Below are 18088 nucleotides of genomic sequence, written 5' to 3'. Positions count from 1 at the left end.
CAATTTGCACCTATGATCAAATTCCTGTTCTCACATGGTACTTACTGAAGGCAACAAAAATTGAAATATCAGAGCCATCAACCAAATTACTTGGGAAAGGATCCTTTTCATATCTGTAAAGCGCCTAGCACATCTGGACACTATATAAATAAAACAAAAAAGTTCATACATCTTCATACCAAAAGATCTGGCTCCCACTGGCATACAAACACAGCTGTATAATATGGGGCTGTAAAATTCTAGTAAGTAACAAGACACATGCAGGAATGGGAACATACACATTTATACAATGTGTACAAATACATTTAACATTGACCATGCAGTTTCCGCTTAGTGATGCACCTTTGAAAGCAAAGCATGTTACTGTGCTATTACAGTGTAATAATGTAATATATGCACCCAGCTGTGCAAAACAAGTCTCAGTCCTCCACTGGGATGCAACAACCTAGCAAGACCTAGCATATCCATTTATATGGCTGCTGAAATTAGTGGGATTCAAAATTAAACATGAATTCAAGGGCTGCAGATCCCAGTGCAAAAAATCAATAAACCTCACCACTATGTCTTGTTAGAGCCTCTCAGTGAAATCAAATCACAAAAGAAAACTTGGGTAACATGCCTATAACAGTCTGGAGAATTCAAACTCAAACTGTTATTACTAATAAACTGTATTTCAAACATATTTTTAACAAATTGACACACTGTTCTAAGCAATGCAATGTCATAAATATAAAATTTCACTGATAATTTTCTTTTTATTCCTCCACAGTTAAAATACCTACCCGACATTTTCCTCCCCCCAGCATACACAAGTATTTATGCTAAAAAATACCCTTCCACTCTTCTATTTTATTTTTTTTACACAAAGGAACTGCTCAATATTTTAAGTAACCTTGCCCTACCAGGTTGTAGTTTGTAATTTGATTTTGAATGTCAGTATTTTCAAATGTTTAACAGCACTTTTATACAACTTCACAGGTTTAAACACTGCTTCTAAAACATACCTAATATTGTATCCTTCAGCATATGCTGAAAGCCTATACTTTATGATTTAGTAAATGTATAAATCACCCATGGATTATGAAATTTATTCTGACAGTTAAAGACACCACAATTTAGGTCCAAAGCATTCCTCTATATATTCCTAAGATAAAATGAGAACTGATCCTACTTCAAGTTACAGATTTAGCATTTTTTTTTCTGTGTAATACAATCTCACAATCTTTGCTGATACTACTGCCTTTTCCTCAAATGCAATGGTCCCACTTAAAGTTCAGGCCTCTCACTTGGTAACCAGGTTTCACCCCGGTGCATCACTCAGCACTAATGTTTCTTTTGAAGTTTGTGGGTGAAGCATGCTGCCAGACCCAAAATTCAGAAGCTGAAAGCATGGTTAAGTTATGTACTTGCTACCTCCATTCATCTGGAACTACACTGTTTTTTTATTTAGTCACCATGGCAACCCCAAATTTAGCTCTTATCTAGATAGCCTTGTTGTCAGACAGAGAAGCTGTCTCAAAATAGTTATGCCAAAAAATAAGCTGATATATTTTCCTTATTTTCTTCATTTTGTGTCTAGGCAGATTGACAAGCTCAATAAGGTATCTCGCATCTAAGTGAAAAGTCTGCTGCTTTATGTTAAGCCTCTACTTCAACACACCCAAGTCTTCAGGACACAAATCCCTTTATATGCCTATTGCAGAAAAATTCAGCATACAATATACTGGTTCTACATAAAACATCTGGCTCAGCTTCCCTTAAGTATATCACATCGAAGACTCCAACAAACCTCAAACAGACTAGCTGTAAGTTCTTCCAATTCCTGTCCAAGTTGATCTCGCACTTTAGAAAGCCTTTCACATTCTTCATCTTTTAACTTCAGCTCCTATGGAAAATTGAAAGTTATTTATTCTGACTTAGAGTAGTAACTTGGCCTTTTAAAGCTAATACCACAAGAGAGGGGGGACAAAAAATAAAAGCAAATAATCAGAGGAGCATAAAACCTTTGCTAAACAAAGCCTTTCAAAATAGTCATCTTAACACTAAAAAAAATTAAATTAATGCTATGCATATATAGCTGTTTCTTCCTGCTGTACAGAATAATACCAGCCCAATCTAATGTATACCTAAGCTAAACACGAACATTTCCAAAATACCCAGAAGTAAAAAAACCTTTTTTTTCCTGGAAGTATAAAAGGCTGTATTCAGATAAAATATAAATCAAATTAATTACTGGGGCAGACAGAACACCAGTTCATCTACCCATTCCTTAAAATATACTTAAAGTAATCCTTTTTAAAAAATGAAAAAATTAATTTAAAAAAATCAGAAAGCACTGTCTCAGGACAATCTGCAATTCTAAAATCTTAAAACATTATTTTACTGCAAATACTGTCTTCCAAATATCTCCTTACAATGTTTCCAAAATCATACTTTAATTATATCCTTGCCCTTGTTTACGCAGATATATAAATAAAATTAAAGCAACTTAATGAAATTCCAAATGTTAGTGTCTATACCACTAAAATTTGAGTGAAGGTCTGACCATAATCATTTTTACAGTAAGATTTTAACACAGATTTGGCAGTAGAAGGGTTACATATGCCCAATCTCATCCGTACTGAGGACAAACTGGGGTACTTTGCAGAGAAGTAGAAAAAGGCTGATAAGAAATTTGAAAGAAAGTTCTTCTCCCCTTCTGCATCCATTAAACCCTGGAATCTCTCGCAGAAAGAGAACGATGTAGACAAAGTAAAAGAAAGAGAAGCAGCCAATTCTGACCTTTGAAAATTTTTTTGGCCCTAACTCCGTTCTCATCCCCATCCATCTCTTTTTCCCCTTCCCCTCACCAAGAAAGGCATTTCATTCCTGAAATGCAAGAGCCAAGACTATCACTAGTAAGTAAGACTTCAAATACAACCTAACAATGATTTGCTCTGAAAACCTCCACAAGCGAGTAAAAAATAGCTGCCTTCAGAAAACTGTGGGAGGCCAGTCACAAGAGAGTCACAAAAAAAGGCCCGAATGGAAGCTTCCCTTGTGTTTTTGGAAGGTGGTTAGTATTTCTTCCAAAGTCTTCATGATTCAAGTAATGTTGCATACAACAAAATGTGGGAAGCTGCATCTTGCCTTGTAGCATGCTGGTATTAGGTCTTGCTCTCAATTTCTGCAGTGAAATTGGCAATAGATTTTTCTATAAGGTGAAGAGTCCTGTTTGACTTCAGCTCTTAGACTGGACAAGAATTTAGGGACTCTACTAGAATCATTTCGTATCAAAGGCATTATCCTTCTTTTACCTGGCTTTAACTTTGAATGTATTCATTAATTTTTAGTCTAGTTTGTCATTTGGATTTTTTTGCTTTCCATACACAACTACTTTGAAAGGTACCACTTAAATGATGGGAATTTTTCCAAACACGGTATTTCTCAAATTCTATTCAAATCTTACTTGCTAGCTACTATTCTGCACACAGTGACCTATCTCTTTCTCAAGAAAAAAAAACACAACAAACACCAAAAAGGCAGCAGGAAAATAGCTACAGATGGAGGCATGAGAAGAAGAAAGGAATACAAAAAAACTGAACACAAAAAAAAAGGAAAAAAGAAGAGGTTAAAAAAAGAAAGGGGGAAACAAAATTTAATTATTTTGTGTTGGTTTAAAGTATTTCCCATATAAAGTATGGTTCTTAATCAGGAAATGGAAGATTCTGATGCAAAATGCTTAAAAACTCAAAAAAAAGTTGAAACTTTTCCTATAAATGCAGAGGAAATGTCAACATTTCCTTTGGCTTACTTCCCTGATTTGTAAGGGAGGCTACATACTCATCAATACACCTTAAGAGGAGGTTACATTAATATTCAGGTCAAGAGTTGTCAAACTAACCACGCAAGTAAAACTACCCCAGGTTCACCTACCACTACATACATAAAACATTTTGCCTGCAACTGGAAAGATTAGGAGAGATTAAATTAAAATTTAGGCAGATGAGTGAAGTTTCTTAACAAAAACAAAAAGACGACACCAGGCAGTCTACTACGCATGGCTGCTTAGCTGGATTTGTCAAACACTGGGCAAGTTTCCATGACATGATTCAGGAGAAGCATAATGTAAGACGTTATTTTTGTAAAGCAAATTTAAGCTCAGGTTTTTTAGGCAAGGCAGAAATAAAGAGTGCCCAAAGCAAAAAGCTTGGCAATTATTAGAAACATTACTACTGCCTGTGTCTTAAAGGCATTACTGGAGACTTCCCAGCCATAGCCAATAAGGAACCAGAAAAGACAACTGTGTGTGCTAGACTAACCATTAATGCTGCAGTCCTTCAGTTCTGAAAAAGTAACTACATGAAGATGAGGAACTATTAAAAAACACACTTCAAACACACTTACAGAAGGCAAGAAAAAAAATTAACTTGCATGGGGAAAAAAAACCCCACCTTACAGTTAAAAAGAAATCTGTATCAAAGAGTCATATTGTTGTTTATTTCTCTTTGATCTTCTCAGACTACAGGGTGAGTCTTTAAAAAGAACCAGTGAGATAAGAAATGCAAATTACTGCTTCAAAACCATTCACACTTTACATTCTAGAAAGAAAATCATCCTACATCTAGCTCAGCAATTTAACCAAGTCAGAACTAGACGTGTAATACTGAGGAAAGAACATTTTCTACAGATATCACCTAAATTCTCAACTGTGGGATACTGCTGAATTCTGAAGTCACCAAAAAAGTATTTATATTAAATGCACTCCTATTTGACTGGTCTTCACTCAGCACACAAGTTAAACAAGCTACATAAAAATCAGTCCTTTGTAACCAGATTCACAAGGCTGTTTAATGTGACAGAAGATCCAGAGTATCTTTTCAAAGTTAGCAGTGTTTCACAAACTACTGAATTATCTTATGGTGTGGGTGAAGATGCTGCTATTTTGCTTTCATACAGTCTTCTTTCTGCTTGCCTGAGAAAATTTCTCTGCCTACAATACACGGCAACAGCGTAAGAGGGGTGGAAACTTTCATCAAAGACAGCTCGGAATTGCTAAAACACCTTCAGAGAACCAATATGCATCCTCAACAATCACAAGCCTGTGGCCTTACAATTGAACTACAATTTAATTTTAGAAAAAACTGAAAGCATACTCTTCAGTACAGCTCTAACACACCCTCATTTTTATTGTTAACTTTAAAGAAAATAACGCAAATTTTAAAATGCTGAATAGTACTGTATAGCACTACTGGAATTCCTGGGTAGTTATTGTGAACCTGTTTATTGATTAATCCATGCAGAGTTTCAAAATATCACATTTTACGGCTGATCTGAAGACACGAGATCAAATTGTAACACTCGGTTTGCTTCCGAGATGAAAAATGTATACAGAAATTGAAGCCTTTGAAAGAAAATTTTAAATCTGAGAATCAGGCTTTCAAACTGTGTTGAAATTGACCATGCCACATTCTATACTATCACCTCTTTCACCAGCATTACTGTATTGGGGGGAAAAAAAAATCAATTTTACTCTACTAGGAAAATATAATTAATTCACATTTTACTACAAAAAGTCAAACATGGTTTTACTTGTTACTAACAAGTATACAGATCTTACTCTAAAGACCATGGGAATCATGGAAACCAAGTGTGTTGGAACCATCATCTCTGGCAGACTGCTCTTTCCTCATCAAAGAGGGCTAAAACATCAGTTTGTTTGACAAGGAAATAACTTTGAGCCAAATCACACAAAAATTCAAGGAAAGAATTCAAGTTCGTGACTATAAACTGCTAAAGCTCAGAAACTATAGGTAAGCTGTCCAAAATACATGCAGCATGCTGGTTAACTAAGATGAAAAGCAAAAGGTATACGGTATATATAGGTATATATGAAAGATATATATTTGCAAGGACTCCACTAAATTTGTACATCAAGAAATACCCTGTATCAAAATACCATCACTATTCTCTGGGAGGCTATCTACACGTGGTTGAGCTATCTTCAATAACCACAGTGAGAGAGCTCAATCCAAACACAGCAGAGAAAATACAAATGCATAGAGACGTGAGGACATAAGGTCCCAGGCATTACAATCACTAAGCCTCTTAACACCTTCTCAGTTTCCCTGATGCTGCTTTAGATTAGCGAAACAAGAAGGGTTCAGATGATGTAAAGCAAACACTACCCATCTCCACCTTTAGAATATAGCCAGAAATTAAGACTTCAGTGAAAAAATAAGCAAAAAATAATCTGAATGGTCTCAAAATTTGAAAATAATCTATCATTTTAATTAAGGGAGCATTTTAAGGCAAAAGTATGTAAACTCTTATATGCCCTTTTAGTACAGAGTTGAGCACTGATGTTAACCTCTGACCCAACCTTTCTCCCAATTTTATTACATGATTTGATGCAGCAACTGATCTAGATTGAAGTAGAAAGTATATTTTTCTCTCATCAAGAAACAAAGTTTTCAAAGACTTTTTTAACGATTTTGCCAGCAATGCCATTCATCTTAAGAAGTCTATAGGCTTAAGAAATCCAAGGCATACAAAAGCAGAAAAATAAGAAAATAATACTTATTCTATTACTGAATAATTTATTCAGGAACCATATTGAAATGTCTAACAATTACAAGGCATACATACATTATCTAATATAAAAAACCTGACAGCACATTAAGAAAAAAGTTTAACTCCAAGCAAAGACATGAAAAAAAAATTAGTGGATCCCAAGGTTTAAAATTTCCATTTCCTTTCTAGTTCCCTTTCTGATCACAACTGCAACAAATTCAAATCAATCTTTAACATATAGTACAATAGCACACAGTTTGGGTGGGAAATTTGGAACCAATGAAAAATGCAAAATAGCAAATTTGCATTTACTTTGTTACTCTCTGCAGCCTGTAAAATTTCCAGGTTCAATGAGCTCACAAAATTCAAGTGCAAACTGAAATTCTCATTTTTCTCACTAGTAAACAGCACAGAGAATTACAGAGAATTTAAAGCCATTACGTAAAAGACAACCAGTTATACAAAGACACTACCTATTCATTACATCCCTACAGGTTTTGAACTGAGTACTCATCAACAAAAGTGAATATGCTTGGAAACAAAAGTTTAAGATTGCATGATATATGAGTATCACAGAGAGAATAAGCACTATGTGAACAGCCATGAGTTTTGGAAGAAAGATACCAGAGATGGATTAGGGATAGGAAAAAATAGTGCTCATGCAGGAAGAGGAAGAAAGTGAGTATAATGGAAGGAATAGGGTTTATTGTTGTACAGTCTGTACAGACTCCTGCAGTGACTAAGCAATTCTGAAACAGCGCAAGTTTAGAAAGACAAGCAAAGTAAGCTACCCCTCCAGTATAACACTGGTAAGAATCACATGAGGACTTGAGAATTAGCAAGAACTTTGACATCAACAGTCTCAAGTTAGTGCTGAATTGCTTTTGTTAAGACCACACAAAGAGTTTGAAAGCACATAACATGCAGTTTAGTATGTCCTAGCAGCCTTCATGCCATTTCCTTAACAGCCTTACCAAATTTCAGAGTGAAGCAGGAAACACTTCAATATTTAAGAGACAAAGTGCGATACACTGCAGTAAGATTTTTAGATCATTCCAAGCTATCAGTAGCAGATCTGAGTTGTGGTATACTGTAAAGAAGAGCTTTTCTAAAGCTTAAATGTTAATTTGTTCTTATTTTCTAGGATTCCAAGTTTAACTGCTAGGATTATATATTCACATGCAAGGTCCTCAAATGTAGCTCAGGTTAATGTTTCCTTTCAGTGGTCAAAAGCTAAGTAAACACACACATTAGCAAAGGAAGCCACTGCTCAGCAATAAAACAATCAACAGAAAAAGCAACGTCTAAATCCATAGTTAAGATTCACTATGACAGTAATGACGACTGCATTCAACAAGATGAGGTAGCAAACAGAGGGCAGCAAGTTCAAACACAAGATGAGCTTAACCCTAAACAAGAATGGAATTACCTAGAAGAGAAGAAAGGGCACATATACAAACAGCACAAAACCTATTCAAAACTTAAGCACAGAGAAATGTTAAAATGATAAATAATGGCTTTGCATTTATATAGCACCATCCATCCAAACAAGACAAAGCGCTTTACAAATATTAATGAATTGAGACACAGTGTCTTCAAAGGTATCCATATTCAATTTGAAGTGTGGTGTAACAGTACTCTAAAGAACACCAGAGACATTTTTACTGCTTCTTTCCTATGCAGTCATTCCCCTGTGAAACATCCCTGTTTCTAAAGCATTTATAAATTCCATGACACATGCTACACTTTTAAACTCTAGAGGAAAGAAGACTCGAAAGGTATATAATCAGTGTCTATAAATACTTATTCAGTAACAACAGAATGACAGAAAATTAACTCCTATTCTCAAATGTCAGAATGAAGGAAAGCCTGCATTTCAAAAAGAGAGTGTGTTTAACCACATATTGCAGCAAAAGTTTCCATGGTTAAGTAGCAGCAGCAGCACTAGGAAGAAAAACATTATCAAAGAATAATTATAAGACATCAGCACAGCACTTAGAAAATTTTACATTAAATAATTACATCATAATAAAGCTATAAGAAAAGAGTAGACTTCAAGTGCACCTTCTGGCCCATCTATCATTCTGCAATATTAGAAACACTTTGAAGAGAGAAAAAGCGGGAGGAAAGAAGACAACGAACCTTACCCTCTGAGCTTTTGCAAGTTCTTCTTTCAATCGTTCATAGCCCTTTTCTCTTACTTCCAGTACAGATGGGCTCCGTAAGTGAGATAAACTGTCTGTACTCAACCCAAAAATATCTTCATTTCCTTCAGCAACATCTGCTACTGTAGTGCCCTGCAAAAACTCTCTCTCTACGTTATTGCTCTCCTTCCTGGCATTACTGTGATTGAATGACCCACTCTGGGGTCCAGAGGTAGAACCAAGTGCTGCGTCGGTAACATTGATGCTGTAAAGAAAGCAATATATTTTTTATTTATATAATACAGTAAGAGTAGTATTTTAGAAATGGCAGTAGTGATGGTGAATACATAATTATGGACACAATTTAATATTACAACATTGTAAATATTAAAATTGTATCTGTAATGAAGCAAACAGTTTATATGCAACAAACATCAACAATTTAAATAAAAAGACACATGGCATTTACCTTATACCTGATACTTCTCCACAATTCAGTTGTCTGGGAGATGAATAAACAGGTTGTGTAGGAAGGTCAGAAACATTTAATGCATTGGGTTGGATTGGTGTGGAGGACACAACAGAAGGATGTGGTCGGTAGATTACACTGGGTGAGGTAGTTTGTTCCTGAGTCCCTGACTCATTTACTCCAAGAAGATCTGGTGTAGTAGGCGAAGCAAGGTTCACTTCATGAAAGCCTTCCAAGGGGTCACTGGCCATAATAAAAGCCTCATTATATGAATCCCTAAATGAAATAATCACTTTATCAGAAAGTAAACAGGAAATAGCTGTCAGATATATTTAAATATTTGAATGAAACACACTCAAATATGTTCAGAATACTTCATGATAGAATGGAAACTCTGGACTGTTCTTGCAAAAGTCCAAACTTCAACCACCAAAAATGTTTCTTCCCACCCATTGCACTGCTGAGTCCAGAAGATCTAACAGCAGACTCTGCATCTAAATGGGATGATGAAATCAAGAACATACTCTACATCATAAAACAATGTAATTTTTAATACAATCTAGAGCTGTTTCATATCAAAACAAATGTATTTCATTCATGAAAGGGGGAGACCTGGGAATCAGTGAAGAAAAAAAAATTTCTAAGTGTAAAACTTCAACTTTTCATCTCAATGAAGCAAATAATCTAGAACAGAAATCAGTGAACCTTTAAATAAATTACAGTCCATAGTGGTTTTGGTTAAATTACTCATCTGATCTTTTAACAGTTCACTGAAATGACAGACTTAGCCAGTAAGATTTCTCATTAAGTATGATGATGTATATTTAACACATCACATGATTAAGTGAACATGACAACTGTGAACAAGTACACCAAAATACATTACAGGTAAAAAGTACTACAAATTGGCAATTTAACTGACAATCTTTCAATTTATTTTTTAATTACATATGCTTTTCATCAGATCAACAGAAAACAAGTACAACACATGATTTTTACAAGTCCTATTTTTCAGCAGTTTATCAGAGATGACCAAATCTTTGCATAATTCAAAACTGGAAGTTGGAAGTAGTATGGAGAAATCTGTGAAGGAATTACTTAGCACTGATTATTCACTGCAAAAAAAACCAACAAACCTTTTCCATGTTATATAAATACAGAAGAGAGAAAAGGCTCAAAAAATATACTTAATGTGGAAAAAAAAAAATTGTGCACCTAAACAAAATAATGTATTGTATTTTACAGAGAAAGTTGCCTGGATCTTACACTTGAAAAGACAAGGCAAGGAGAAGATCTAGAAAGATGATGATCATAACCATGAAGAAAGGATGCCATCAACTTATATGTACCTCCAGTTCATTAGCCACTTCACAAAACACACGGGAAGACACCAAGAATGGAATCCCAAAATTACACAGGAAGCAATGTTTTAGTTAAATTAAGACTTTCTGGTCACCTTAAATTCAAAGAACACTACTCAAAACTGTTCTGCATCTCAAGGATTGCGGTGTGTATACACCAGTGCAAAATAAGTAGCTTTACCACATCAGCAGGTACATGTGGGAGAAATTCAACTGCTCAGACAGCAAGAGTATGTTAATTTTTCTCTGCCTCTGCTAATTGCTCCCACCAAAAAAAAAATCACTCCCCTCTAAGAAACGGCCCGGACTCAAAGGACAAAAAGGACCTTACATGAATGAAAAGGAATATTTTTGTTTCAGGTTTCTTTTATGCAGAAAATTTTATGCAGAAATTTGTTTTATTTTGAACTATCAAAACAGTTGATATTGTTTCATTTGCACAAATATGATTTACACAGAAAAACACTGTCACAGTTTTGTGCTTTGAAGCTTTCCTATTATAATAGAGATGAAAAGCTTATTTTTGAGTTTAAGTAACTTTGGCAAATATTGCTGTTTGTTTTCCCTATAATTCTTCTTAACTATTGGAAGCATTGTAATTACATGCTCTACATGATGATAAAGCCTGTTGAGTAGACAAATTAAAATGAAGGAACTGACACAGCTACAGGACATTTCTCTTCAAAGTTAAATTTCAAGAATGTTTTCAGCTCTGCAATGCAATTATTACATCACTGTTTTACATTTAGTAAGCTAAAATACTGCTGTCTTTATAATTCATCACCCCAATTGAAAAACATCTATGTCACAGATCTCAAAGTCAAGGTCACATCTACACAAACGCTTTCCCTTTCTTTGTTGCCACTGCTCTCCTCTTCTTTGAGCACCAAGCCAGCCATACCCAACACCACTATACTGGCAACAACACCAGCTGTCACTTCCAATTTCCGATTCATTGGATCCCAGTCTTCACAACTAACAAAAGACACAGGCCCTGAACAAGGATGTAGAAGGGCCGCCTGGATGTCTTGCCTTTTCTACAGCGTGTAGGAAAGTGCACCCAAATCCACACAACCAAAGCAGAAACTCAGACCCACCTGAGAAGAAAACAGGAACACGCTTCTGTCCCATACTCCCTGCTATTGACTAGTTTCTATTTCAAGTTTGAAAGACACATTGCGAGTCACTCTTAAAACTCAAGGTCTGCCTTGATACTCAGTAGAGATATCATGGAACTTAGATCACCACTACCGCTGACTGTCTACAGTACATGCTCCATTGGGCTAAACTTTGCTACGCAAGGTCTTTTTCTCAAAAAACTGATTTTTAAAAAAATACTACTTAACCTTCCCCAAGAATAAAAAAAGGATCCATAAAAGTTTATTTGTTGTTCTTTAATTTATTTTACTTTTTCTATATAAATCTTAGGGATATCTGTTTGGACCAAATACTTTTAAGTACATAGAGTAAGCAACAGGTAAAAAGATGCACCATTCCATATATTTGTGATAACAGACACAAATTCATCTACAATCTGAAGTGCAGAAGGCCATGCTGGCTCACACACACACCAAAAAAAAAAAAAAAAAAAAAATTGAAAGCCTCCTTATTATCTTTCAAATGTTCAAATGCATTTCTAGCTGCCCCTCTGGACCACCACATCAATTTCCGACACCAAAATAGTATGTTTGGGGGGAAGGACAGGAGGACTCTATCCCACCTACATGGTCCCACTCCTTTGAGAAATGTTCCACCTAAGTCTTTTCTACAGCTTTTCCACCTGCCTATATCCTAACCTGTCTATATCCTGCACTATTTTTAACAGTAAGAAAAAGAAAGAGCCCAAACCAAAAAGATTATGGAATTTTATTTACAAGACTATCACTCTGCTTATCCATTAAATATTGACCTCAGCCTAAACAGTAAACAAACCTATGCATAACCTCTCAACTATCAAAGAACAACCTCTTTCTGAAACAGTAAGTAAAAAAGTTTTAAAAATTATACAAGTTATTCCTGGAAGAGCTGAAAATAAAGCCCCTCAGATGTATTTTTCCCATAGCCTGTCAAATGGGCACTCATAACCAAACCATCTGTGTAAAACACTTTCCATTCACAACTTTTTTCTTTCCTAAGATTACTTCTCACTAGGCAGTGAGCAGGCAGAAGCTGGGTACACCACCCAGACAAGACAAAGAAGCCCATATTAAGTATCTCAGTTTCAAGACTCACCAACACCATTATGAAGACACATCACACATTAATGAAACCAAATACATAAGCAAAAAGGCAGGTGGTAGTAAAATTAAAAGCTCTCTTTTGGGAAAGAACTCTTCAAAGTAATGGTAACCAATAGGAGAAGGATTAAAAACACACATTAAATGTCAGTGTCATTAAAGATTAGAGGCTTCCTTAAGGCTTGCAGGAAGGATTCATACTATTGGCTAAGGCAGCGATGAAGAGCCTTGCTGTGAAGGAACATGAAGCGAATGGTAAGCAGAGGAGAGCTTTACTAGGAGCCAAGCTGACTGTGTGCAAAAAGCACACACCGTTGACACAGCACTCCCGAGTAGTAGTTCTGCTACTGTGAACAAAAGCTGATATTCTGGCATTTCGGGCCAGCACACAAATAAAATAATTAATTTTCTAAATACCTTTTCTCCTACATTAATATAAGGTGAAAGCGTGGAATCACATTAGTGCCTCCCAAACATGTGATTATTTTTGTCTTAGTTGATAGTATGCAATTAGGATCACATAAAAAATGTTAAGTACTGTAATAAATCAGAATGAAACAACAAAATTAATTCGTTTCCTCATGCTTTCATCTGGAAAAAATGCAAATTTGGTGGGAGCTGACAAAATGTCACTTTTTATTACCTCTTCGCTGCCACACTTGCACTGCTGACTAATCACAACTTCACGAGGAAACTATGCTCAAATCTGTTATTTTCTCTAATAGTTAAACTGATTTCTTTGTAGTACATTTTAGTTTACAACAGTCAGTTAAACACTTCCTATAGCTTCTAACAAATCGAGAACCACAAACATTTTTTACAGCAGTCAAATCAAAATGCTTAACCTAATTTTTCTGTTATAACTCTAAGAGGGGTTTAGCTACTTGTCTGATTCAAAGCACTCAATACTAAAAAGCTCCCTGAAATGCAATTTATTGTGGTTTGTTTCCTTTTGGGGAAAAAAAAAAAAAAACACATTGTTGAAAACCGCCTACTATGAACTCTGGAGTTTGTCTTTCACAGATTGCTTTTGAATACCAGACACTTTGAAGAGAACAACTCTGAACAATCTCCTAACTGCTACAGTCCATTTAAAAGCAAAGCCAACACCAAACATTTCACACATCAGTAATCTCATTTTTAGTTTTAATAGTAAAGAGTACCATCACTACAGAATGGCTACCTGTTCAAGTAAGAAGGAAAGAAAAAAATCCCCTAAGGAAGAAAGTTAACATCTCTAAATATTTTTATCAACAGCAAATTCTAGTTAGCATTTCTCAAAAGAACTGCCTGTTAGCCACTGTGGTTTAACCTCCATGCAGCAAGCCTTTTAATATGTAACTGAGTCTCAAAGACTTCATTTATTCAACTCCGTCTGCCTCAGTTGATTTGGGAGGGCTCTAGAAAGTGGAATTTTTTGCAGCAGTTCCTCAAAAGGACTGGCACTAGCCCACCACTGGGCCTGCATTCTTCTCAGTCGGTTTAGGAAAAAAAAAAAATTAAATATGTAGCATTATAGAGCCTGGAATGTAATATGTTTTTAACTCTAAAGAACTTAGTAGGAAATTAAGAAAAGTGGACTAATGAACACTTTTTAAAGAAGCAGTTCAATTAAGTAGAGCTACTTCAAACCTATCAGATGCAAATAAGCAGGTTAAAATTTAAATTGTTGTAAGGCATATACAGGCATTAATTTCAAGTTAAAAACTAATTCAATTACATCTATCCAGTATCAGATGCAGGCACAGGACAAAGTTTGGTAGATTCTCTTCCTAAACTGTTTTACATTTAAGCTTAGCCAGAGATTTCAAGCAAGTTTAAACACCATTATCAATGCCAGTTGATTGCAGGAACACAATTCAAGATTTGGCATAGGAATTCCTTTAATGTTTGCAAAAAATAATTCCCACTCCTAAAATTTTGCAATTGTGATAGGAGTTTCTGCTTCAGGAACCCAAAACAAAACTTTTTTTGGGTTTTTTTGAGCCAGCAAGATATGAGAGAAAAAGAAAGCACTGAACTACTCCAGTCTTAACATATTCTACTTTTATTTACAAGTGACCTCACACCTGTATTTACCAACAGGTGATAAATTAGGTAAGATGGTAAATGGAAGGTAAACTGTAAGTTCGGCAAGTCTACAGAATTTAACAGCTAGCAGAAACACACTTGGCTTAATGTGAGAATATTTTTCTACTGCATTCCCTCTAGTGTTGTCATATAATACTACGATGTGGGTTTTCTGTTTTTATTCTCACTTTATGCATTGAAAACACTATTTGCACTGTTTTAAAAGAAACACAGTTTACTTGATAGCAAGATTTTGTGAAGTTAAAAGGATTTTTGTTTTGATGAACTGATGATTAAAAAAATATCTTTTAAAAACTTAATTATAGGTGTATCTTCAATTAGAAAAACATAGGTACAGACAGTTAAGTGTCTCTCTTACAGAAACAAGCAGCACAGGAGATTCCATGACCTATATTTATGAAGTGCTTGTGAAACTTATAAATAAACATGGTTTAGACTCTGGTAGATAGTACACCTCTTACTAGAGAGAAAAGTCAGTGCTTTGCAAATGCAAAGAATACCGCAAACTTTCACTGTAAACAAACATTCAAAGAATGCTGTTCTGTTCACAAAGACTCTCAAACCAAGTTAATAAAACTGAAAATATGATTCTCTTTGCAGATGCTGTTCTTTTTAAAGCAGAGCATTGTTCTGCCTTATCTAGGAAACAACTTCACAAGCCCATCTCAGGTTTAAACCTGATCACAATGACTGTAGTGTTATTCTTGCCAAGACTTGGACCTAAAGACCCTCTTGTTTCCAGTTACCATTGAAAATATTCCGTAATTTAAAATTCAGTAAAATTACGATGAATTTCCTGACATCGTATTTGCAAATGCATTTAAAGAAATATTTTCTTAATTTATTAAAAAATGGTTAGTACATTAGTAAGTGTTAATAAAGTCTCTAATACAAGTCTTGACAGTCAGGTGACAGTAAGACAATATTTTACATGCCATATTAAAAAGGGTCTTAAAAATAAAAATCCAAAGTACACGTCTCTTTTCTGAGAAAATCCATAAACCTAAGTGGAAGAGTGAGTGACCAGCTCATTTGGTATTTCACATGAATTTTTAAACCAAGTCAATAAAAGCTATGAAGACAGCTGCAGTCTACAATCAAAATGCTTCTTGTGACTGTTCTTTCTCCTACAGAAAAAAAATCCCCTTTTAAATATAGCATAACAAGATGGATATTCCAGTTGCAGCTGTGAGGTGCACTCCCATTTGTTATTTATTAAAAGCATAATGAGAGGTAAATTATTCATCCTTCTTTGCTCACTAGGTAACATTAACCAAGCACAACAGATGAATGACTGCCAAGACACAAATACAGAACGCCAAACTTTAACCCTTCCAAAAACTCATTAAACAGATCTATAAAAGAAACAACAATAAAAATACTAAAGCAACAAGATTTCAGGTTTTGCCCTATAGTGAGGAATACAAATATTCGAACAGATGGTAGCTGCCAATACATACTTCTAGTCTGAATAACCTTACATCTGCTTCAAAAGAGAAGCTGATAATTTCACAGTTACAGCAAGTCTGTAGAAGATTAATTATTTTATCTATCTAGATAACTGTTTCTGAGACTTCCTAAGAACATGCTTTAAAATGAACACAGCAGACAAACCAAGCAATACAAAACTTAGTACAGTATCTGCAAACAAAACAGACAACACTTTCAAACTCATAAAAGCACTGTAGCTTTTTGGCACCAAGACAAACTCTGGGGGTATCATTAAGGCTTTGGTCACTCTGTGTTCTCTTACTTCCCAGATCCCTGAGACTCTCGGGGAATTAGTGGAGCATCAGCACTCTAGCAGCACAAATTTCTGCATAGCCCATCGCTTGAAATCAACTTGTAACCAGAATTTACTTTCTGAGCCTTACTCTCCAACATAACTACATCAGAAATCAAAGCTAACTCAAATCTGCTACGCAACTAGTACAGCTTACACCACCACTTACCGGCGACTAGGTATGACCCTCAATACTGCTCGACAGACCATAATGCAACCAGAAACGCTACAGGCGAGCGCAGCCCCACAGTCCCACAGCGCAGAACGCCCCTCCGGTCCCTGCTCACGCTGCTCTGGCACCCCTCGAGGGGGGTGAAATCTGCGAACCCCACGAGGGGCCCTGCCCGGCCCTCCCCCCCTTCTTTCTCTGCCCCTTTCGGCGCTCTCCCCTGATCCGCACCTGCCGCCCCGCCGGCCGAAAGCTCTGTGAGCGGAGGCGAAGCGTTCAGCACTAGCTCAGCTTCTTCTCGCATCCCTCCTCTCCTCGTCTCGGTCACTGCTGCCCGGCGGCCCTTGCCCTCGGGCCCCGCACAAGCACTACGTGGGGAGCACGGCAGCTGCTCCGACCCGCCGGCGCCCGGGGTGCGATGGCTCTTTGTCCGCCGCTGCTGCCTCCCTCGGGCAGGTGCTCCCGGCACTTCCCGGCGTGATCCCTGAGAACTACTTTTGCCCAGTTTTGCCTTCTACTGCGGCTGGACTCGGGGACAGGCGCATCCCTGCCGCCGACTGCCCCTTCCGTGCCCACGCAAGCCCCGACGGATCCGGGGACGCCCTCCCGCCGCAGACGGGGACAGCAGCACGGCCCGGACCGTCGCCTGTCCCCACGGTCTTCCAGGCAGGGACCCACAGCCGCCACAGCCAGCCCGCGCCCGGTCACGGCGCCCCGGCTAGGGGCAGCGCTCCCCGGTGGCGCCGGCTCCGCCCGCCTGGGCACAGGCTCCCGGAGACGCGCCGGCGGGCAGGTGCAGCAGCACTGGAGGGGAGCCACGGCCCAGGCAGCCACCCCACGTTCCCGCCGGCGGAGCCGGAGCCGGAGCCGGAGCCGGAGCCGGGGCCGGGGCCGGGGCCAGGGCCGCGCAGCCCCCGCCTCACGTACCTGCCGAGCCCCGAGAGAGAAGCGGCCACCGCCGACGCCGCGTCCCCTCAGCCGACCTGCGGGGCCGGGCCGCGCATGCGCGGCGCAGCGCAGCGCCCGCAGCGGGGCGGGGGGGGCAGGTGTGCACGGCCCCGCTGGCGCCCCCTAGGGGCCGGGGGTGACCTCCGTGAGGGGAGGGGGCGGGACGGAGGGAACGGCCCGGGCCCGCGGGGGCCTGCGCTCGTCGCGGAGGGTTAAAGCAGGGAAACATTGCTTCTGGTCAAGGGCAGGCGAGGACAGGGCTGTTAAACTGAGTGTTTTGTTGCCGTGAAAAACACAAGGAAGTTAATAATTCTGTGTTTAACGATATGCAGTA

At 37.8% G+C, this 18088-nt stretch overlaps 1 protein-coding gene across 3 annotated transcripts in view; it reads right to left on the bottom strand.

The window, feature by feature from the left end:
* Positions 1–17807, bottom strand: part of LOC104698382 (RAB3A interacting protein) — a 33089-nt gene extending 15282 nt beyond the window's left edge. Inside the window, exons 1-4 of one of the 3 annotated variants that reach the window (XM_039570869.1) lie at positions 17734–17807; positions 9166–9441; positions 8700–8961; positions 1790–1885 (exon numbers count right to left, since the gene is read on the bottom strand). In XM_039570869.1, the coding sequence (XP_039426803.1) occupies positions 1790–1885; positions 8700–8961; positions 9166–9416 (609 nt within the window). In that variant the 5' untranslated portion in view covers positions 9417–9441; positions 17734–17807. Of the gene's footprint in view, positions 1–1789; positions 1886–8699; positions 8962–9165; positions 9442–17037; positions 17334–17733 lie in introns of those variants that run through there. The other 2 variants (XM_039570870.1, XM_039570871.1) reach the window with 2 other exon arrangements.
* Positions 17808–18088: the final 281 nt, after the last annotated feature.

Source organism: Corvus cornix, chromosome 1A (assembly GCF_000738735.6).
Source record: "Corvus cornix cornix isolate S_Up_H32 chromosome 1A, ASM73873v5, whole genome shotgun sequence".
Taxonomy (NCBI): domain Eukaryota; kingdom Metazoa; phylum Chordata; class Aves; order Passeriformes; family Corvidae; genus Corvus; species Corvus cornix.
The sequence above is the reverse complement of the archived record's forward strand: the minus strand, read 5'-3'. Positions and strand labels throughout refer to the sequence as shown.